Below are 24,271 nucleotides of genomic sequence, written 5' to 3' on the forward strand. Positions count from 1 at the left end.
CGTCACCTCCGACGCCGCGGGCTTCAAGTCCCTCGTGCAGCGCCTCACCGGCAAGTCCGCCGAGGCCGGAGCCGAAGCAGCCGCACGTCCGCTCCACCGGCCGCGCCCCAGCCGCCCAGCCACCGAGGGGAGGAACGCTGCCGCCGGAGCACGAAGCCATTTCATGCCCGCCACCGCGGGCGCGGCCGGTACAGCCGGGAACGACGTGCGGGCTGCCAACGCCAACGCCGGCGCCGCGCAGCAGACGTTTCCGGACGAGCTGTACGGCCTCTGCGATTACTCGGAGCTGTTCTGCGCGGGCGACCGGCGCCATGGCGGCAGTTACAGTGATTTTCTCTATTGAAGTGTAAATACAAAATACTCCCTGGTTACGGCGTCGGCAAATTCAATTCATTTTTTAGATGCTCTGTATTTCTGCCTGTTCTGTCTATTAGCATCAGCATCCCAATTTGGGAAATTGCAAATATAAGGAACTACTCCTGCCACAGATGATTCATTTGCATTGCGCTCCTGTCACAGCTTTTATGATTTGGACGTGTTCGGTTATTGTATGCGGATGAGTTGGTTGTATGCATCTCCGATGCAGAGACGTGGCAACGAAAGCTTCCATTCACGAAATGAAAACGACGTTTTGCAACTTCTGGGAGTTGTGCCCCTTTTCCAAGAAAATGGGAGTAAAAACATCATTTTCTTTTGAAAAGGGATGATCCTCAGCCCCCGCGCCATTTTGGTGCACACCGTCATTCATATTTAAATGGTAAATATCAAAGGCCTAATCACAACCGCCCGATAATAGAATCACTGGCTTATCAACCAGACCGACTGATATATCACGTGTTACCGTCTCCCAACATCCGGTAGCAATAGATAGCACGGATGTGACCCGCAGAAGATAATCTCCAAAAGAATTAGAGTTGTTGTTTGTAGTAAAATGTAATCTATACGGTAATTCCAAATTTGGACAAACTTCAGCCAACCAACTCCAAACATATTTGGTGTTCTAGTTGCTGATCAGCATAGATTAAAAGCTCCATGAACAGCCGGCCAGTGAGTTTAGTGATTGGCGTGGGGGAAGACAAAAGAATGTTGATTTGTTTCCTCCTAGTCACAGAAACACCACCTCTTACTGCTTGCGCTTTGCAAGTCATCATTCATGAGTACAACACCATGATCTAGAAACCGTATGATCGTTTTTATCTTATGTGGGAGTTTTGTCTTCCAAATGCGGTTATTTCGGAGGGCTGGTCCAACTCGTTCATCTAGGTTGCACCGATACAGATATATGTGTTAGTATCGAGATGATGCGGATATAAATGCATTTTTGAAGCATTAAAATAAGGATATGTTTTACTGTTTTGAGAATATACTATCAATTAAGCATCAAACTGTTTAGTATGTATTTAGTTTGTGTGGTTCATTCTCTTATATCAAAAGCCAGTAACTGACAGCCAAACCGCAACATCGAATTTGACTGAGCTAGGTCGTATCAAGGAAGGATCAAAGGAGTATTGAAAACACATCCACATTAATTTTATTGCATATATTCATCGCTACTTTATTGCCACGTATCGAGGAAATATCGAACTAATAATATTGATATCGGATATAAATACGATGGTTGTTGATTATGGGTGTTTTTGAGGTGTTCATGAGATTCACATACATGAAATTAACCAAGAAATGAACTACAAGTATTCAACAATACATCTGAATCTCTAGTGTTGACCGACGTCAACATGCTTACCAGGTGTGTCCGCAAAAAAAAAAACATGCTTACCAGGTGGAGCCAAACAACTCAAAACTAAGCTTTCTATTCGGTAAGTACTCTGAACTTGTAGTAGTCTGAATTTTGATAAGGTCCCTAAATTGCCGCAAAAAAAAAGAGATAAGATCCCTAAATACAACCTACCACCGACAGATTGAATTCTGTCAAAAATTTTGATCTTACCAATCAGAAATTTGCCATTTGGAAGGCCCAAGTAGATAAATATAGCTTGTGTCCACATTAAATTCGGTCATATTTTGATCTCACCAATGCATGAAAGAGCAAGGGTCATGCATGTGGCATTGACATGCTCGTTATTGATGTGAAGCACGGCAAACAGGAAAGGAGTGAGTCGTATTGTAAGTCAGGCAACTACCAGCAGCAAAGTTTGCATGAGGAATCCAATATCTCCTACAATCTGCAAGGTGCCTATGAATCCGACTAACATCCGTGCAAAATCAGGCGCCCATGCCGCCACGGGATTGCTCAGCTCCGGCGCGCGGGGCACGTGCACGCCCCGACGCCGCTCCTCTGGTACGGACGATGGCACCGGGACCGCGAGGACGTGCGCGACCCAGCGTCAGCTGGCACCGGCGGCGACGGAGGAGACGCGCAGGGGGCGCGTGTCGCCGCGCGCTGGGGACGCGTCGGGGGCGTGTGCTGCGGGGACGCCGCGCGCCGCCACGGAGCAGTCGGCACGTACTCCGGCGAGGCCGCGCGCCGCGAGGAGGCCGACGGGGAGTAATCCGGTGACGGCGAGCGCCGCAGAGGAGATGTCGACGCGGCGTAGTCCGACGATGGCGGTCGCTGCTCGAGAGGTGTCGACGGGGTGTCGTCGGCGGGGAACACCGCCGGCGCGCGCCTCCAGTGGTCAGCCAACGGCGTGTACTCCGGCGACGCCACGCCGCACGGCGAGGTAGGAGTGTAGTAATCCGGCGACGACGAGCTCTGCCGCCCAGGCGCCGACAACCGGGTGTGCTGGCTGGCCGCCGCGCGCCCGCGCCACCAGGGAGTCGACGGGACGTACTCCGGGGACTCCGCGCGCCACGGGGAGGTCGACGGCGCGTACTCTGGTGACTCCGCGCGCCTCCAGTGGTCCGCCGACGGCGAATACTCCGGAGACGCCACGCGGGGCGGCGAGGTGGACGGGAAGTAATCCGGCGACGACGAGGACGAGCTCTGCCGCCCACCTGCCGACGACCGGGTGCGGTGGCTGGCCGTGACCGTCACGCGCCCGCGCCACCAGGGGGTCGACGGGACGTACTCCGGGGACTCCGCGCGCCACGGGGAGGTCGGAGGCGCGAGGTCAACCGACGCCGCTCGCGACTGATGGCACGACGGCACGTACTCCGGCGACCCCGGGCGGGGCGGGTAGTCCGGCGACGACGCGGATCTCTCGCGGCCGAAGACGGGGAATGGATCCATCGGGGAAGGGGTGGGTAGTCTGGGGAGCAAGAGACACCGCAGAAGTCGCCGGCGGGCGCCGGATCCAGAGAGGGTTGCGTGAGAGCGTGGCGGTCAAGAATCCGAGACGGCGGAGGCCACTCGCGAGAATTTCTAGGGGCGATGTCGCGTGGATAGCAAGTCCGCGGCTCTGCGCTGGCCTCGAGTTTAAAAGCTTGCTCGAATTGGCTTCGGCTGTAGCTAGTGCTCAGATCGGTTCATCTGCGAGTGGGCCAGACTGGCATACCGTCCACTCACCCGTTCCTCTGAGCGTGGGCCAGGCTGCCGTACGGGTCCACTCACCCGTTCCTCTGAGCGTGGGCCAGGCTGCCGTACGGGTCCACTCACCCGTTCCTCTGAGTGTGGGCCAGGCTGCCGTACGGGTCCAAAGACCAGGCTCGCTGTATAAATCATGAGGGCACTTTCTTTTTATCAAATGGTAAGTGCCACACATGTGACACGAAGTAACACCCCGTCATTTTTCTACGCGGTACATGCTTAGATGAGATGCTAAGTGTTAAATACACGAAAGGCCTTAGTACCAACTTGTAATTTTTTAATGTATATATACGTGCTTAGCCTTTTGTAACTAAGCTTCCTTCATTTAAATTGTTTAGCAATTAAACTATTTCATGCATAAGTGTTTGTGTAGGCGGAAGTACTCTTCTAGTCCCACGCTTGAATGAGCTCGGTGAACAGTAAAATAAAAAAATCATAAAATTCTTTGAGCTTGGGACATTTGTAGAGTTCATGGCGACACAATGAAACTTTTTTTTTGCGGAAAGCGACACAATGAAACTTGCAAGCGTAAAAAACTTTTGTCAATGTTTGTCACAATTTTATTCAGAATTGTTTGATTTTTTTCATTTTTACTGTTCAACGACCTCGTATGAGCTCGAGCTAAAAAACTTCATGTCCTTATGTAGGTACCATTGTTTCTGCTTTGAGTCATTAAAATGTTCTCTCTTCTTAATTACTTTATCACATTAGTTTTTCACCTACGTGCTATCCTTCACAACTTTACATCTTCCCATTCCTCTGAGCATCTGACCGTAGGCCATACTAGTGTACTGGTTAGAGGAGATGCAGTGCATGAAAAGATTTATCAACTCAACTTTTAAATGCATAAGTGCTTATCTTCTTATTGCTAAGCTTTCTATTTAATTATTTAACAACTAAAGTCTTTCATGCATAGTTGTTCTGCATAAGTCGATGTGCTTAGCATGGTTTCTTCTTCGAATCACCAAAGTGCTCTATGCTTTGTCACGTCATTTTTTTTTGTATGTGTGACATCCTTAGAGCATGTACACACTGAGAAGGGCCAAAAAAGGCGTAGAACCATGCTAGTACGTTCAAATAAAACATAAAACATGGTTAAATCTAAGGCCAGACTGCCATCAAGGCGTATTAATGACGCTGTTGTTGCCAAAATGGTAGAAATGACCCCGTGATTTTATTGGATTTTTTACTCCATTTATTAATTACTAAAAAAATAATGAGTTTAATTGCATTTCAAAACTAGGGGAAACGGAGGAGTATAGTTTAATCTCTATGTATTAAGTGACCCAGACGGTTTGGAACCCATGACACAATTGGTTGCCTCACATTATCATCTTTGCTAGATGATTAGCGGCATGATCGAGGTTCCATGAAAAAGCCAAGTGGTCCTTTTGTTCTATATTTCCCTATATACATGCATGTTGAGCAACATCATCGCTTTCATTTGGTGATTAGTGTTGCTAGCCATGTGGACCCATCAACTTCACATCAAGTTCTCATTTTCCATTGATTTATGTCAAGGTTAATAATCCCTAACCAGCCCCTAACAATGATGTTGAAATGTTGCAACTGGAATTAGCCCATGATTATGATGTTGAAATGTTGCAAATGGACTTGGTTGGAATGATCAATTGGAAACAATGGAGGTGAGTGTATTTGGTGGAAGACCATCTCAAGGCGATGGTGTTTTAAAAATATATTCAAAGTCAGGTATTTTTAAAGTTCTTAATGTGACATGTTGGCAGAATTTGAGTATCTAGCTTGAAGGAGCCAGATGCTGTTGGAAATATGCCCTAGAGGCAATAATAAAAGGATTATTATTATATTTCCTTGTTCATGATAATTGTCTTTTATTCATGCTATAATTGTGTTATCCAGAAATTGTAATACATGTGTGAATACATAGACACCAACATGTCCCTAGTAAGCCTCTAGTTGACTAGCTCGTTGATCAACAGATAGTCATGGTTTCCTGACTATGGACATTGGATGTCATTGATAACGAGATCACATCATTAGGAGAATGATGTGATGGACAAGACCCAATCCTAAACATAGCACAAGATCGTATAGTTCATTTGCTAGAGTTTTTCCAATGTCAAGTATCTTTTCCTTAGACCATGAGATCGTGTAACTCCCGGATACCGTAGGAGTGCTTTGGGTGTACCAAACGTCGCAACGTAACTGGGTGACTATAAAGGTATACTACGGGTATCTCCGAAAGTGTCTGTTGGGTTGACACGGATCAAGACTGGGATTTGTCACTCCGTATGACGGAGAGGTATCTCTGGGCCCACTCGGTAATGCATCATCATAATGAGCTCAAAGTGACCAAGTGTCTAGTCACAGGATCATGCATTACGGTACGAGTAAAGTGACTTGCCGGTAACGAGATTGAACGAGGTATTGGGATACCAACGATCGAATCTCGGGCAAGTAACGTACCGATTGACAAAGGGAATTGTATACGGGGTTGCTTGAATCCTCGACATTGTGGTTCATCCGATGAGATCATCGAGGAGCATGTGGGAGCCAACATGGGTATCCAGATCCTGCTGTTGGTTATTGACCGGAGAGCCATCTCGGTCATGTCTACATGTCTCCCGAACCCGTAGGGTCTACACACTTAAGGTTCGGTGACGCTAGGGTTGTAGAGATATGTATATGCAGTAACCCGAAAGTTGTTCGGAGTCCCGGATGAGAACCCGGACGTCACGAGGAGTTCCGGAATGGTCCGGAGGTAAAGAATTATATATATGAAGTGCTATTTCGGCCATCAGGACAAGTTTCGGGGTCACCGGTATTGTACCGGGACCACCGGAAGGGTCCCGGGGGTCCACCGGGTGGGGCCACCTATCCCGGAGAGCCCCATGGGCTGAAGTGGGAGGGGAACCAGCCCCTAGTGGGCTGGTGCGCCCCCCTTGGGTCTTCCCCCTGTGCCTAGGGTTGGGAACCCTAGGGTGGGGGGCGCCCCACTTGCCTTGGGGGGCACTCCACCCCCACTTGGCCGCCGCCCCCTTGGGAGATTGTATCTCCAGGGCCGGCGCCCCCCCCTTGGGGACCCTATATATAGAGGGGGGGAGGGAGGGCAGCCGCACCCCATGCCCCTGGCGCCTCCCTCTCCCCTCCAAGACCTCCTCCTCCTCCGTAGAGAACGACGAAGCCCTGCTGCGGTGACTGCTGCATCCACCACCATGCGTCGTGCTGCTGGATCTTCATCAACCTCTCCTTCCCCTTGCTGGATCAAGAAGGAGGAGACGTCACGCTGACCATACGTGTGTTGAACGCAGAGGTGCCGTCCGTTCGGCGCTAGGATCTCCGGTGATTTGGATCACGTCGAGTACGACTTCCTCATCCCCGTTCTTTGAACGCTTCCGCGCGTGATCTACAAAGGTATGTAGATGCAATCCGATCACTCGTTGCTAGATGAAGTCATAGATGGATCTTGATGAAACCGTAGGAAATTTTTTGTTTTCTGCAACGTTCCCCAACAGTGGCATCATGAGGTAGGTCTATGCGTAGTTCTCTTTGCACGAGTAGGACACAATTTGTTGTGGGCGTAGATGTTGTCAACTTTCTTGCCGCTACTAGTCTTATTTTGCTTCAGTGGTATTGTGGGATGAAGCGGCCCGGACCGACCTTACACGTACGCTTACGTGAGACTGGTTCCACCGACTGACATGCACTAGTTGCATAAGGTGGCTAGCGGGTGTCTGTCTCTCCCACTTTACTTGGAGCGGATTCGATGAAAAGGGTCCTTATGAAGGGTAAATAGAAGTTGACAAATCACGTTGTGGCTTTTACGTAGGTAAGAAAACGTTCTTGCTAGAACCCTATTGCAGCCACGTAAAACTTGCAACAACAATTAGAGGACGTCTAACTTGTTTTTGCAGCAAGTGCTTTGTGATGTGATATGGCCAAAGTTGTGAGGAATGATGAATGATATATATGTGATGTATGAGATCATGTTCTTGTAATAGGAATCACGACTTGCATGTCGATGAGTATGACAACCGGCAGGAGCCATAGGAGTTGTCTTTATTTTTTGTATGACCTGCGTGTCATTGAAAACGCCATGTAAATTACTTTACTTTATTGCTAAACGTGTTAGCCATAGTAGTAGAAGTAATAGTTGGCGAGCAACTTCATGGAGACACGATGATGGAGATCATGGTGTCATGCCGGTGACAAGATGATCATGGAGCCCCAAGATGGAGATCAAAGGAGCTATGTGATATTGGCCATATCATGTCACTATTATTATTTGATTGCATGTGATGTTTATCATGTTTTTGCATCTTGTTTACTTAGAACGACGGTAGTAAATAAGATGATCCCTCATAATAATTTCAAGAAAGTGTTTCCCTTAACTGTGCACCATTGCGACAGTTCGTTGTTTCGAAGCATCACGTGATGATCGGGTATGATAGATTCCAACGTTCACATACAACGGGTGTAAGACAGATTTACACATGCAAACACTTAGGTTGACTTGACGAGCCTAGCATGTATAGACATGGCCTCGGGACACAGAAGACCGAAAGGTCGAGCATGAGTCGTATAGAAGATACGATCAACATGAAGATGTTCACCGATGTTGACTAGTCCGTCTCACGTGATGATCGGACACGGCCTAGTTAACTCGGATCATGTTATACTTAGATGACTGGAGGGATGTCTATCTGAGTGGGAGTTTATTATATAATTTGATTAGATGAACTTAATTATCATGAAGTTAGTCTAAAATCTTTACAATATGTCTTGTAGATCAAATGGCCCACGTTGTCCTCAACTTCAACGCGTTCCTAGAGAAAACCAAGCTGAAAGACGATGGCAACAATTATACGGACTGGGTCCGGAACCTGAGGATCATCCTCATAGCTGCCAAGAAAGATTATGTTCTAGAAGCACCGCTAGGTGACGCACCCGTCCCACAGAACCAAGACGTTATGAACGCTTGGCAGACACGTGCTGATGACTACTCCCTTGTTCAGTGCGGCATGCTTTACAGCTTAGAACCGGGGCTCCAAAAGCGTTTTGAGAGACATGGAGCATATGAGATGTTCGAAGAGCTGAAAATGGTTATTCAAGCTCATGCCCGGGTCGAGAGATATGAAGTCTCCGACAAGTTCTTCAGCTGTAAGATGAAGGAAAATAGTTCTGTCAGTGAGCATATACTCACTATGTCTGGATTACATAACCGCTTAACTCAGCTGGGAGTTAATCTCTCGGATGACGCGGTCATTGACAGAATCCTTCAGTCGCTTCCACCGAGCTACAAGAGCTTTGTGATGAACTTCAATATGCAAGGGATGGAAAAGACCATTCCTGAGGTATTTTCAATGCTGAAATCGGCAGAGGTAGAAGTCAAAAAGGAACATCAAGTGTTGATGGTCAATAAAACCACCAAGTTCAAGAAAGGCAAGGGTAAGAAGAACTTCAAGAAGGACGGCAAGGGAGTTGCCGCGCCCGGTAAGCAAGCTGCTGGGAAGAAGCCAAAGAATGGACCCAAACCCGAGACTGAGTGCTTTTATTGCAAGGGAAATGGTCACCGGAAGCGGAACTGCCCCAAATACTTAGCGGACAAGAAGGTCGGCAACACAAAAGGTATATGTGATATACATGTAATTGATGTGTACCTTACCAGTATTCGTAGTAGCTCCTGGGTATTTGATACCGGTGCGGTTGCTCACATTTGTAACTCAAAGCGGGAGCTGCGGAATAAATGGAGACTGGCAAAGAACGAGGTGACGATGCGCGTCGGGAATGGTTCCAAGGTCGATGTGATCGCCGTCGGCACGCTACCTCTATATTTACCCACGGGATTAGTTTTAAACCTCAATAATTGTTATTTAGTACCAGCTTTGAGCATGAACATTGTATCAGGATCTCGTTTAATTCGAGATGGCTACTCATTTAAATCCGAGAATAATGGTTGTGCTATTTATATGAGAGATATGTTTTATGGTCATGCTCCTATGGTGAATGGTTTATTCTTAATGAATCTCGAGCGTAATGCTACACATATTCATAGTGTGAATACCAAAATATGTAAGGTTGATAATGATAGTCCCACATACTTGTGGCACTGCCGCCTTGGTCACATAGGTGTCAAACGCATGAAGAAGCTCCATGCAGATGGACTTTTAGAGTCTCTTGATTACGAATCATTTGACACGTGCGAACCATGCCTCATGGGTAAGATGACCAAGACTCCGTTCTCAGGAACAATGGAGCGAGCAACCAACCTATTGGAAATCATACATACTGATGTGTGCGGTCCAATGAGTGTTGAGGCTCGTGGTGGCTATCGTTATGTTCTCACCCTCACTGATGACTTGAGTAGATATGGGTATGTCTACTTAATGAAACACAAGTCTGAAACCTTTGAAAAGTTCAAGGAATTTCAGAGTGAGGTTGAGAATCAACGTGACAGAAAAATCAAGTTTTTGCGATCAGATCGTGGAGGAGAATACTTGAGTCACGAATTTGGCACACACTTAAGAAAATGTGAAATAGTTTCACAACTCACGCCGCCTGGAACACCTCAGTGTAATGGTGTGTCCGAACGTCGTAATCGCACTCTATTGGATATGGTGCGATCTATGGTGTCTCTTACCGATTTACCGCTGTCATTTTGGCGCTATGCTTTAGAGACTGCCGCATTCACTTTAAATAGGGCTCCGTCGAAATCCGTTGAGACGACACCATATGAATTATGGTTTGGGAAGAAGCCTAAGCTGTCGTTTCTAAAAGTTTGGGGATGCGATGCTTATGTCAAGAAACTTCAACCTGAAAAGCTCGAACCCAAGTCGAAAAAATGCGTCTTCATAGGATACCCTAAAGAAACTATTGGGTATACCTTCTACCTCAGATCCGAAGGCAAGATCTTTGTTGCCAAGAATGGATCCTTTCTAGAGAAAGAGTTTCTCTCGAAAGAAGTAAGTGGGAGGAAAGTAGAGCTTGATGAAGTACTGCCTCTTGAAGCAGAGAGTAGCGCAGCTCAGGAAAATGTTCCTGTGGTGCCTGCACCAATTAGAGAGGAAGTTAATAATGATGATCAAGATATTTCTAATCAAGCTCCTACTGAACTTCGAAGGTCCACAAGGACACGTTCCGCACCAGAGTGGTACGGCAACCCTGTCTTGGAAATCATGTTGTTAGACAACGGTGAACCTTTGAACTATGAAGAAGGGATGGCGGGCCCGGATTCTGACAAATGGCTGGAAGCCATGAAATCCGAGATAGGATCCATGTATGAAAATGAAGTATGGACTTTGACTGACTTGCGCGATGATCGGCGAGCCATAGAAAATAAATGGATTTTTAAGAAGAGGACAAACGCGGATGGAAATGTGACCATCTATAAAGCTAGGCTTGTCGCCAAGGGTTATCGACAAGTTCAAGGGGTTGACTACGATGAGACATTCTCTCCCGTGGCAAAGCTGAAGTCCGCCCGAATCATGTTAGCAATTGCCGCATACTATGATTATGAGATATGGCAAATGGACGTCAAAACGGCATTCCTTAACCGTTATCTTAAGGAAGAACTGTATATGATGCAGCCGGAAGGTTTTGTCGATCCTAAGAATGCTGACAAGGTGTGCAAGCTCCAACGCTCGATTTATGGGCTGGTGCAAGCATCTCGGAGTTGGAACATTCGCTTTGATGAGATGATCAAAGCGTTTGGGTTTATGCAGACTTATGGAGAAGCCTGCGTTTACAAGAAAGTGAGTGGGAGCTCTGTAGCATTTCTCATATTATATGTAGATGACATACTTTTGATGGGAAATGATATAGAGCTTTTGGACAGCATTAAGGCCTACTTGAATAAGAGTTTTTCAATGAAGGACCTTGGAGAAGCTGCTTATATATTAGGCATCAAGATCTATAGAGATAGATCAAGACGTCTCATAGGTCTTTCACAAAGCACATACCTTGATAAGATATTGAAGAAGTTCAATATGGATCAGTCTAAGAAGGGGTTCTTGCCTGTGTTGCAAGGTGTGAAATTGAGCTCAGCTCAATGTCCGACCACGGCAGAAGATATAGAAGAGATGAGTGTCATCCCCTATGCCTCAGCCATAGGTTCTATTATGTATGCCATGCTGTGTACCAGACCTGATGTAAACCTTGCCGTAAGTTTGATAGGCAGGTACCAAAGTAATCCCGACAAGGAACACTGGACAGCGGTCAAGAATATCCTGAAGTACCTGAAAAGGACTAAGGAAATGTTTCTCGTTTATGGAGGTGACGAAGAGCTTGTCGTAAAGGGTTACGTCGACGCTAGCTTCGACACAGATCTGGATGACTCTAAGTCACAAACCGGATACGTGTATATTTTGAATGGTGGGGCAGTAAGCTGGTGCAGTTGCAAGCAAAGCGTTGTGGCGGGATCTACATGTGAAGCGGAGTACATGGCAGCCTCGGAGGCAGCACACGAAGCAGTCTGGGTGAAGGAGTTCATTACCGACCTAGGAGTCATACCCAATGCGTCGGGCCCGATGACTCTCTTCTGTGACAACACTGGAGCTATTGCCCTTGCCAAGGAGCCCGGGTTTCACAAGAAGACCAGGCATATCAAGCGTCGCTTCAACTCCATTCGTGAAAGTGTTCAAAATGAAGACATAGAGATTTGTAAAGTACATACGGACCTGAATGTAGCAGATCTGTTGACTAAACCTCTCCCTAGAGCAAAATATGATCAACACCAGAATTCCATGGGTGTTCGATTCATCACAATGTAACTAGATTATTGACTCTAGTGCAAGTGGGAGACTGTTGGAAATATGCCCTAGAGGCAATAATAAAAGGATTATTATTATATTTCCTTGTTCATGATAATTGTCTTTTATTCATGCTATAATTGTGTTATCCGGAAATCGTAATACATGTGTGAATACATAGACACTAACATGTCCCTAGTAAGCCTCTAGTTGACTAGCTCGTTGATCAACAGATAGTCATGGTTTCTTGACTATGGACATTGGATGTCATTGATAACGAGATCACATCATTAGGAGAATGATGTGATGGACAAGACCCAATCCTAAACATAGCACAAGATCGTATAGTTCGTTTGCTAGAGTTTTTCCAATGTCAAGTATCTTTTTCTTAGACCATGAGATCGTGTAACTCCCAGATACCGTAGGAGTGCTTTGGGTGTACCAAACATCGCAAAGTAACTGGGTGACTATAAAGGTATACTACGGGTATCTCCGAAAGTGTCTGTTGGGTTGACACGGATCAAGACTGGGATTTGTCACTCCGTATGACGGAGAGGTATCTCTGGGCCCACTCGGTAATGCATCATCATAATGAGCTCAAAGTGACCAAGTGTCTGGTCACGGGATCATGCATTACGGTACGAGTAAAGTGACTTGCCGGTAACGAGATTGAACGAGGTATTGGGATACCGACGATCGAATCTCGGGCAAGTAACATACCGATTGACAAAGGGAATTGTATACGGGGTTGCTTGAATCCTCGACATTGTGGTTCATCTGATAAGATCATCGAGGAGCATGTGGGAGCCAACATGGGTATCCAGATCCCGCTGTTGGTTATTGACCGGAGAGCCATCTCGGTCATGTCTACATGTCTCCCGAACCCGTAGGGTCTACACACTTAAGGTTCGGTGACGCTAGGGTTGTAGAGATATGTATATGCAGTAACGCGAAAGTTGTTCGGAGTCCCGGATGAGATCCCGGACGTCACGAGGAGTTTCGGAATGGTCCGGAGGTAAAGAATTATATATAGGAAGTGCTATTTCGGCCATCGGGACAAGTTTCGGGGTCACCGGTATTGTACCGGGACCACCGGAAGGGTCCCGGGGGTCCACCGGGTGGGGCCACCTATCCCGGAGGGCCCCATGGGCTGAAGTGGGAGGGGAACCAGCCCCTAGTGGGCTGGTGCGCCCCCCTTGGGCCTTCCCCCGCGCCTAGGGTTGGGAACCCTAGAGTGGGGGGCGCCCCACTTGCCTTGGGGGGCACTCCACCCCCACTTGGCCGCCGCCCCCTTGGGAGATTGGATCTCCAGGGCCGGTGCCCCCCCCCTTGGGGACCCTATATATAGAGGGGGGAGGGAGGGCAGCCGCACCCCATGCCCCTGGCGCCTCCCTCTCCCCTCCAAGACCTCCTCCTCCTCCGTAGAGAACGGCGAAGCCCTGCTGCGGTGACTGCTGCATCCATCACCACGCCGTCGTGCTGCTGGATCTTCATCAACCTCTCCTTCCCCTTGCTGGATCAAGAAGGAGGAGACGTCACGCTGACCGTATGTGTGTTGAACGCGGAGGTGCCGTCCGTTCGGCGCTAGGATCTCCGGTGATTTGGATCACGTCGAGTACGACTTCCTCATCCCCGTTCTTTGAAGATACAGAGGGAAAAACATTGGGTAAATACAAGGCTAAATCCAACATAAAAGTTGAAGAGGTCAAGCACCAATTTCTATGTACGTAGCAGCAAAGCTTGGGTAACATAAACTAAAAAGTGAGTGGTGAAGCATCAACCAACCATGTCCCCAAGATGATTGCTCCTGCCATGGACAAAGTATTTAATTTGTTAGTGGAGTGTGGAACTACGGAAATGACCTTGTCATTCCACACCGCCACCAAGATCGTGATGAAGCCGGAGTATGATGAGTTGTTCATGTTGATCAAAGACAAGGAGAACATGTTTCATTGGGTACCGAAAGACCATGAAGCAATAAGCAAGCATTATGTTGTAATCCACGCATTAATTATTGTTGTCATTTTGGAGTTATCTATATTTTTATGTATGAACTTTGATACGAAGTTTACTCCCATTGTTATCAGATGGACAGATTCACACATGACACAAGGATTTTCAATTATACCTTGGTGAAGTGTACACGTAAGTTTCAAAAGTATCTGATTTAGACACAACATAGAAGTATCGGAAGTCCCTTTCTACACCCGAGCTCAAATGAGCCCGGGATGAACAGTAGCTCATTTTTTTTTAAATGTTCAAACAAATTGATTTTTTATGGAAAACTTTGACAAATGTTCTAAGAGATTGCAAAGTTTCATCACAAAATAACATTTGTGGTAGTCGTGAAAAAAACCAAAATTATTACTCTGAAAATGCTTGTCAAAGTTTGCCGTAAAAAGAATTCAGATTTTTTGAAGAGTTTTCAAAAAAAAATACCGTTCACCCGAGCTCATTTGAGCTCGGGTGCAAAAACTTCATGACAAGTACCCACATAAGTCGGCCTTTTACTTTGTTGTGAAATATAAGATGTTTTTTCCTTGAAAAGTCCAACTTCTTTAGGTGTGATCAAATTTATAGAGAACAAAGGGCATCTTAGATTTGATTAATATCAAGGAAAACAAAGGCCAATATAATGGATGAATAACTAGACGTATAACAATTAACAAATAATAAAATTACATTAAAAAGTATACTAGTCTTTTTCTTCATTTGATTTTACGCTACCCGCCAGAGATTGAAAATTGCACTGAACCAACAACAAAGAAAAACGACACTTGCAAACGCCCTGGCCATACCAGGCTTTGAAGACTACAATAGTCACTCGTCCTTTGAGATGAGATCTAAAAATCGATGAAGCAACATCGGCCGGAGAATCACGCCACGTAGAAACAGGCTTGCAATCCATCACCACCAATCCAGAGGGTTAGAGAAATCAGACCAAGTCATAGAACAACACCGAAGAAGATCTTGAAGTCGCCACACCAATAGATAACCAAAAGCTCTTCTTGAAAGAAAAACAAACTGCCAAGATCTGAAGTGAACCAACGGATTTTGGGACACAAACTCTCACAGGCCCTTCTTCAACGTCGGATCGGACATCGTAGAAGTAGGCAGAGACCGAAGAGACCTTGTTCCAACACGCCATTGCCGTCGTCGTCTCGTCGATGTTGCTGGAGAAGCAAAACCTACGCAAAAAAAGAGATGGACGGATCCCGGCTGCCGGACGGGGAAGAGGAGGGGGACCGAGGCGGCGGCGGAACCTGTGGCGACCCCTAGGGTTGGGAGGCGGCGGCTGTGTTCTAACACCGGAATGAATCACTTCAATCTCTTCTAACATTTTTTAATACTTTGACCTAGTATCGATGAAAAGCGAGAGATAGACTCTTGGTACTAGAGCTGTCTTCAGTCTCCTCGGGGCTCAGGGGCATTACCCTCACGTCTCTAGCATACGTGTCGTGTGATGTAACCTAAATATGGACTGTACTCGCTATTCCGTTCTTCTATAAATGAAAGGATCCGCAAACTTTGTGTATTTATACAAAAGTATATTTTAAAAGGGAGGGAGCCTTTTTGAAAAAGGACAAGTGGAGTGACACAGATAGGCTATAGCCGCCAGCTCAAATCTGATGGTCGTGGACCGCAAATCGCCGAGATGAGGACGAGACGAGCAAAAGGGGTTCCGCTGGAGGCCAACGAACGAACGGACTGGAAAAAAAGCTGAGCTTCCACAGTTTACCTCTTCCCTCTCCGGACCCGATCTCGGCGGATGGCCATTTACTTCGGCCCCTCTCCTTCTCCCCACGGATGCTGCTTCCCTCTCTCTCCACCCCCCAAAATTCCCCAACCCCGTCGACAAGGCCAGCACGGGCGGCCTCAGGTGAGCGACTCTCTGAATCCATCCGTATTCTCTGTTTCTTCCCTCCTCTCCGAATCAATGCGGGCTTTCTTGCGGATTTCGGGACCGAAACATGGCCCGATTGCACGCACGGTTTCTTTTCGCCGATCGTCGTGGCGATTTGGGGGATTATGGGCACAACCTTTTTTATATCGGGGTGTTGGGATTGGGTGGATTGCTGAATTCGGGGGCGCTTGCAGTGTCGCGGATTTTGGCGGCGAATTATTGGTTCTGTTAATAATATATAATGGGTGATCATTTTTCTGTTACCTCTTTGCAGCGTAACGCCAGCGCCCCTCTGATTCGAGGGTTCTTCGGCAACATCCATCATGTCTATTTCTATGAAGAATTTGGATCCGGCTTTCCGCGGGGCTGGACAGAAGGAGTATCCTTTTCATGGCTTTTAATCATCAGTTTTGCTAAAGCACTTTAATCATCGCTATTTCTAGCTTTTTTTTTTCTTGAGATTATAGGCCGGGCCTGGTCAGGACGATTTTCCTCGGCAGAAGAAGCAGAAATCATCTAGGTCTATTATATCGATGGGATAGAACTGTTTCTAACAGTAAACTTTGTTGAATTTCTATTCTGAATAGTATTAAGGATGTAGACAACAAGTAATGCTTATTTAAATTTCTTCATTCAATTGCCACAAGTCATACCCCCTCCCCGTTCCAAGTCATACTAGTAGTTCTTTCATGGTTAAAATGCTGCGCTAACACAGTTCAGTTATTAGCAAGCATGAACTAGAAGACCTATCATGTCGTCAATGCTCATTGTTTAGTGGTAGAAGTAAGGGCCTTTTGTAATTTGTATAATGGTCACAGTGTTGCGTTCTTCTTTATACAAAGACGCTCAAGCTTTTCTGCATTATGGACAAGAAGTAGAAAAATGGCTAGATACACTATATTGGAACGGTGAGTAAACAAAACAGTAAGGATGATGAGTCTAAAGCAAAGATCAGGCAAACAATAGTAAATGCTGATAAAGAATGCAATTTTTTTCCTTTCGAAGTTCCTTTTCTTCATTGATCCCCATAAGTACTGTTCATAGGAGTGTCATATACGCCCATAGTGCTCCTTAATTACAATACAGCGGTTTGGAGATATGGCGTATTGAAAATTTCAAGCCAGTTCCTGTACCGACATCTTCACATGGAAAATTTTACATGGGTGATTCATATATCATCTTAAAGGTATGGGCATATTTATGCCTTGTTATGCAGGCATTTTTTGTTTGGAACATTGTTGGTGCATAATTGTAGAAGTAGAAGAATTTTTTATTTTGAAAATAAAAAAAATTAGGTCAAAATATAATATTAGCTTTCTCGTCACTATATCAGTACAATGTTTAATCATTTTGGTGCATCGCATTATTCATATCCATAACAAGCTAGGTTGTTTATGCCAATACACTTATTTTATCTTGATGTTCGGATTGTGTATGGCTCGAGTTCAGCTCCTTATGTTATTGCTTACGGCACCAAAAGATCCCGCCCTCATGTTCTTTTGTCTCCCTACAGACAACAGCCTTGAAAAACGGTTCCTTCCGCCATGATATCCATTATTGGCTTGGTAAAGATACTAGTCAGGTATATTCTCAAATCATTTGGCAATGCACCACTTGATTTAGCTATTCCGACCTGTTTCCCAGGCTTTGCGACAACTAACATGCTGAATATTTGTCCTTGAAGGATGAAGCAGGAACTGCTGCAATTTTAACTGTGGAGCTTGACGCTGCACTTGGAGGGCGTGCTGTCCAGTACCGGGAATCGCAAGGCAATGAAACTGAAAAGTTGCTCTCATATTTTAGACCATGTATCATGCCACAGCCAGGAGGGGTAGCTTCTGGGTTCAATCATGTAGAAGTCAATGAGCAGGAGCACGTTACCAGGTTATATGTGTGCAGAGGAAAGCATGTTGTTCATGTTAAGGAGGTAAGCTTTCTAATGTCCTGTTCAATTTAAGTTTAGTTCATTTCTTGATTGTGCTGGCTACTTCACGAACCAGGTTCCTTTTGCTCGATCTTCCCTCAACCACGACGACATATTTATTTTGGATACCAAGTCCAAAATATTCCAGTTCAATGGCTCCAACTCATGTATTCAAGAGAGAGGAAAAGCTCTCGAAGTTGTGCAGTATATCAAAGATACTTTCCATGAGAGGAAGTGTGAAGTCGCAGCTGTTGGTAAGCAACTCTCATAATGTGCCTCGAGTATTTCAAATCACGTTTACAAGATCTGACAAGTGAGAGTCCTCTGTAGAGGATGGAAAGTTGATGGCTGATGCCGAAGCTGGTGAATTTTGGGCTTTGTTTGGTGGCTTTGCTCCTCTTCCGAGGAAGACAGCTTCAGAGGAGACTGGGGAAGAAACAGAAGCTGCAGTCAAATTGCTATGGTAATTGATTACCACTAAATACCCATAGCACAACATCATCAGTAGCCAATAGAGTAATTTGATATCCACATGATTTCATCCATGACTGTGAGATATATTAACTCTTGAATATCCAATTGAGTAGCTATTTTTGTGACTTCTCAGTTTTAATCAAGGACAGCTGGAGCCTATTGGTTTTGAATCGTTGACGCATGATTTGCTTGAGACAAACAAATGCTACTTGTTAGATTGTGGTGCTCAAATGTATGTTTGGATGGGCAGAACTACTTCTTTGCAACAGAGGAAAGGTGCAAGTGAAGCTGCCGAGGTAATTTGTATGCCTAGATTGATTCTACTACATATTAATTACATCTATGCAAAAGTATTATAAAGCCTGAAGGCTCTGATGACCAGAGTGTAAAATTTTCACTAAGTGGGAATATGACAGTGACCCGGTTGTAGGGGGAGGCTGCTTAACCTCCTCACCAACCTCAGTTGAGTTCTGGGAACTGTTTGGGTGCATGTCGCCTTGAGAGCGCTTGTCATTTTTTTTAATATGAATGTTCTCACTTGCTAGCTGATACTATAATATGTCCTGTTGATTCTCAACAGTCAACTATAGTTTTGTAGAGAAGTATGATAATGTTCTGGAGCAACTTGGATGCATTAATACATGTTCTTTTTGACGGTTTACTTATTTCCGTCTCAGAACGACAACAATACATTATATATTCAACTGACTTAAGAAAAAGTACCACCTTGGAGAAATATCATATAGCATTCTCTGGAAATATCTTTCTAATCCTACAATCAAAGTATGCTCATGTTTTATATTTGATGTAGCTGCGTGCTCAGTATGCTTTACTTTTGTACAGAAATTGCTCACTGGTGATAGCCGAACAAAATCGCATGTTATGAAAATGATTGAGGGATACGAAACAGTAACGTTCAAGTCAAAATTTAATGAGTGGCCACCAACTCCTGATTTGAAATTATCGTCTGAGGACGGAAGAGGCAAAGTTGCAGGTTACTGTCTATAAATTATCAGTTTTGGTATTACGGATTGCCAAAAGATTCATTAAATCACACATATTTATCTAGTATTTTCTTTATACAGCTCTCCTCAAAAGTCAAGGATTAGATGTCAAGGGCTTGATGAAAAGTGCACCTGTAACAGAAGAACCTGAGTCTTATATTGATTGCACTGGTCATTTACAGGTATTCTTTTTGATGACTTCCTATAAATTTGTATTGTATGAGTAGTGATCAGTGGTTATCTGTCTTGTGCATACATGTTTTAAGGTGCTAGTCTGCTAGGTCTCTTTGAATAGTCCACATACAAATTAGTCATCTTGTAAATCCCTAAACCCAGCCATGCCATTGATCTGCACTCGTTTACCTTTCGTGCTCACCCTCCAACAAAATTTTCTTTGCATAACAGCATTCACCCATTTTATCTTGGTCCATGTTTGATGGTGGTTTTGTATTCTACATCTTGACATCAGGTCTGGCGTGTAAATGGAAATGCCAAGACTCTTCTGGCATCATCCGAACAATCAAAATTTTACACTGGAGATTGCTACATTTTTCAATACAAATATACTGGAGAGGACAAAGAGGAATGTCTTATTGGAACATGGTTTGGGAATAAGAGTGTTGAGGTACTACCCATACACAAAACCAAGTCGAGATATGAGTTTGGAATTGATATGACACATGGGTGGTAATCAGTAATTGGTATCTGTTCTGAATTTGTTAGCCAAAATAACTGAAGATTAGCAGTCTTAAGCTGCTAGTCGTTTCCTGTTCTCTGTTGATAAGACAACAGATTTTTGGACAAATAGTTGTGTATTTGCCTATTTTAAATGCGGATTTGTGCATTCAAATGATCTTAATTGCTTTCAGGAGGAGAGGGTTGCAGCAATTTCACTGGCTAGCAAGATGGTTCAGGCTGCAAAATTCCAGGCTACCATGGTAGTAACCCATTAGTTTTTCATATGTGAATCTTGTTTCCACTCTCTAATTTATTCTTCTGTGCAGGCTCGCCTTTATGAAGGGAAAGAACCAATTCAGTTCTTTGTCATATTTCAGAGTCTCCAAGTGTTTAAGGTTTGCTTCTGACAGACTGAAGTTGTTAGATAGATAATTCGAGTTGAATGTAACATCTATTATCTCACTAATTTCCGATGTAGGGTGGTCTTAGCTCTGGATACAAGAAATTCATTGCTGAAAATGGTCTGGATGATGATAGTTACTCTGAAGCTGGACTCGCGCTATTCCGGATTCAAGGCTCAGGACCAGAAAACATGCAAGCAATTCAAGTAGATGCAGTGAGTTCATAATCTTTTTTTTTGTGATTAAGATCATATCTTCATATCATTTGCTTTATCTCTACCATCCTTTCACTAGGTGTCTTCATCCTTAAATTCGTCATATTGTTACGTTCTACATGATGGAAACAGTGTGTTCACATGGATTGGGAACCTGACTACCTCACTGGATCAGGAGTTAATTGAGAGACAGCTAGATGCAATTAAGGTGTGAACAATCTTTCCTAGGCATTTTTTTTGTATTTATGCAACTTTCCTCTGTATCAGTTGCAAATTCAGTATCTGAGCTCATTAGTCTTGAAGGAACAATAGATGGCATAAAATGAGCTCTTGTTTACATTATTAGTATATGTTCTCCAATTGCCATGAAAAAGGAAAAAAAGAAGTGCCCACAAGAGTAAATGGCGTCTACTCATTTTAATCATGATATATATAATTCTAATAATTATCTGTGGTTATCTGATGTTTTGAATCGTATTGTTTGGTTATCACCATTGTCACCGCCCTCCTTGCTATCTTGGTTGGTTTGATTTGAATTGTGTTATTTGATTATGCTCTGAAATAGCTTTGACTTCGGTTTGGCTATCCATTTGTTTATCTTTTAATTTGTGCTTCCCCTTTTGGTTATACAGTCAGATCTGCCATCCAGATCACAGAAGGAGGGCAGAGAAACTGATAAATTCTGGGAATTACTGGGTGGTAAAGTGAAGTATTCAAACAAGAAAATAGAAACAGAGCAGGAAAGTGACCCTCGTCTTTTTTCATGCATCTTACCCAAAGGTATTCACAAAGTCATTGTATGATGTCCTACTCAGTGGAGTTTGCATTCCAACATGTACTGACACTTCTGTTCTTCCGGTGCCAACAATATTGCTGTTGGGGGGTTCAAGATGGCAACTTGAGGGTAAGCAAAACAACAACGTGAAGGTTTTCTACCTGAGAATGCCCGTCGCATGTCTAATGCCAATTTCTTTCAAATTCTACTTGAACAGGTCAAAGAAGTATATCACTTTACTCAGGATGATCTGATAGCAGAGGATGTTTTTGTTCTAGATTGTCACTCGTACATATTTGTTTGGTTCGGTCAGGAGGTTGATGCTAAAGTGAAAACACAAGCTATGGATATTGGAGAGGTAATAACAAAATCTTGCGTAGTCTAATTAGAACTTACATTTCCTATTTGCTCTCTTACTATCTTTTTTTTTCATTGCAACTGTGCCAGAAATTTCTCGTGCGCGATTTCCTTAGGGAAAATCTCTCCCGGGAAACAACGATTTTCACTGTCTCGGAAGGAAGTGAGCCTCAATTTTTTACTAGGTTCTTCACCTGGGACTCTGCAAAATCTTTGGTACGTTTTTCTTCTTTTTTGCTTTTTTGGTGAGGCATTGGTTGTTAGTTGGTATATAAATTGCATGCGCTTGTTGTGAAATTAATTGCAGTTTCTGTTTATTTATGATTGCACAAGCACCTAATTATCCCTTAATCCTTATTTAGTTCTAGAATAAAATGCATCTCACTAACTCTTATTTTTGTTGCAGATGCATGGCAGTTCATACCAAAGGAAGCTTGCCATTTTAAAGGGTGGAGCAACTAAATTGCTTGATGTAAGTCTTAATCTAATCATCTTGCAGTCCTCGGTGGAAATCTTAGGTTCCATGGCTTGTAAACGATACTTCCATTCTGTCATTTCTTTGCTTTGTTAGTGGCTGGCTGAGTCTTCCCATGTTTTGTGATATACTCTTGCGTTTGCGGATATTGGTGCTGAAGTGTGCATATATGCATGTGACTACTGACTAATGATCATTACCTCTCGTACAGTCGACAGTCCTATGAATGAGCCCATTCAGCATTTGTAGAGCCATTTTGTCATCTACATGAATGAGCCTAAACACAATGCTGCACATTAGTTTGAAATAAGGAGATAATTGAGTATCACTTAGTTGGATGTCTGTCCTCGCTCAGCCCACCCAGGGTCGATGCCTGGCCTCCCTGTGGTCCTCAGCTGTTTGTTCTAAATAAAAGTACCACAGGTGGCTAGTGCCTGGTGACGAGTTTATTATTTTACTTTATTTTGAAATAAGGAGTACGAACTGGGTAACAGTAGTCCTGTAGTGGAATAGCTGTTTTTTTCTTGTTCGATTACATAATTTGGAACTGATCAATACAGTTTTACTTTTGGTCATGTATAGTGGCACTAATATCTTTCAACTACAATCTTAAGTAGTATGCATCTTGGTATTATTTTGTTTTACTGATAAATTGCTTTAATGACCCTCTGCAAAACATCTCTACTCTGTGTTGTCAGAAACCAAAACGCCGAACACCAGCAGTTTCAGGAAGAGGTGCAGCACAAGATAAAGCTCAGCGCTCAAGAAGCATGTCCACCAGCCCGGAGTGCCACCGCGTTCGAGGCAGATCTCCGGCCTTTGCAGCATTAACTTCTGCCTTTGAGAAACCTAGTACCAGGAATCTTTCCACCCCTCCCCCTGCTGTTAAAAAGCTTTTCCCTAAATCAACCGGACCTGATACGTCGAAAGAGGCAGCTATCAGTGAGCTCACCAGTTCTTTGGAGGGTCCCTTGAAAAGAACAATACCGAAGTCAGTAAAAGGTATTGTGCAATACAACTGCTTAGACTTTGTGATGCCAATTGTGATAGCACTTCTGTTGCCTTACATATCTCCTTTCTGGACCTTTGCAAAATTAAGCGAGCCAAGAGGCAGGGAAGGCAATACAGGAGGAAGATGGCGCAGGCGACGACGAGCCAGAGGATGACGAGGGGCGTACAGTCTTCCCGTACGAACGCCTGGTAACCACATCCGAGGATCCTGCGCCCGACATCGACATCACCCAGCGAGAGGTGACTGATGAACTGTTCCTCTTCCACTCCCCACCCCCTCGTGTACTGCTACCTGACACGTGCTGCTGCTTCTGTAAACCGAATGCAGATCTACTTATCGACGGCCGAGTTCCGCGAGAAGTTGGGCATGAAAAGGACAGCGTTCTACAAGCTCCCCAAGTGGAAGCAGAACAAGCTGAAATCTGCAGTGCAGCTCTTTTAGCCCCATCAAATGCCGACCAATTTTGCGGGGTTCTTCTTCTCTTCGCCTAGCTCGAGTCAATTGTTTTCCTAGGCTCTGCTTCTTCTTCCAGTAAATATAGGACTTTGAGGGGTGTTCTTCTCTACTGAACCAGAGCTCAGGCAGGTTCTTTCTGTTGTGGGGCTCAGCGTTTTTGTATTCTTTTTATTTTTTATAAGGTTGGTCGTTTGTGTGCCTGCCGGGCAGCAGAGATAAACATGGTTGAAATGAGTTGTAGCCTTGTGCGTCAGGTTCAGGTGCAATACAACGGCGCCAAAGCATACATGTACAGCAGACTGTCGAACCTGCTCAGTCGCCAAATTCGTTTTGTTTATTGCATCAATAAAGCTTTATTGCGTGGGTAGCTGCCATTAAATCCA

General features: G+C 44.7%; 1 protein-coding gene across 1 annotated transcript; it reads left to right on the plus strand.

Annotated features, from left to right (window-relative positions):
• The first annotated feature begins 15,888 nt into the window (after nucleotides 1–15,888).
• Nucleotides 15,889–24,271, plus strand: LOC119356290 (villin-4-like). The gene is made up of 23 exons (XM_037623235.1): nucleotides 15,889–16,093; nucleotides 16,392–16,496; nucleotides 17,204–17,303; nucleotides 17,631–17,699; nucleotides 17,802–18,044; nucleotides 18,118–18,295; nucleotides 18,372–18,504; nucleotides 18,649–18,811; nucleotides 19,359–19,509; nucleotides 19,601–19,701; nucleotides 19,989–20,144; nucleotides 20,389–20,457; nucleotides 20,524–20,592; nucleotides 20,676–20,813; nucleotides 20,893–21,021; nucleotides 21,446–21,593; nucleotides 21,704–21,717; nucleotides 21,806–21,946; nucleotides 22,036–22,161; nucleotides 22,352–22,417; nucleotides 23,119–23,422; nucleotides 23,520–23,671; nucleotides 23,760–24,271. Exons 2-23 carry the CDS (start codon nucleotides 16,441–16,443, stop codon nucleotides 23,871–23,873), a joined length of 2,820 nt encoding a protein of 939 aa, XP_037479132.1. The 5' UTR covers nucleotides 15,889–16,093; nucleotides 16,392–16,440; the 3' UTR covers nucleotides 23,874–24,271.

Source organism: Triticum dicoccoides, chromosome 2A (genome assembly GCF_002162155.2).
Source record: "Triticum dicoccoides isolate Atlit2015 ecotype Zavitan chromosome 2A, WEW_v2.0, whole genome shotgun sequence".
NCBI classification, from domain to species: domain Eukaryota; kingdom Viridiplantae; phylum Streptophyta; class Magnoliopsida; order Poales; family Poaceae; genus Triticum; species Triticum dicoccoides.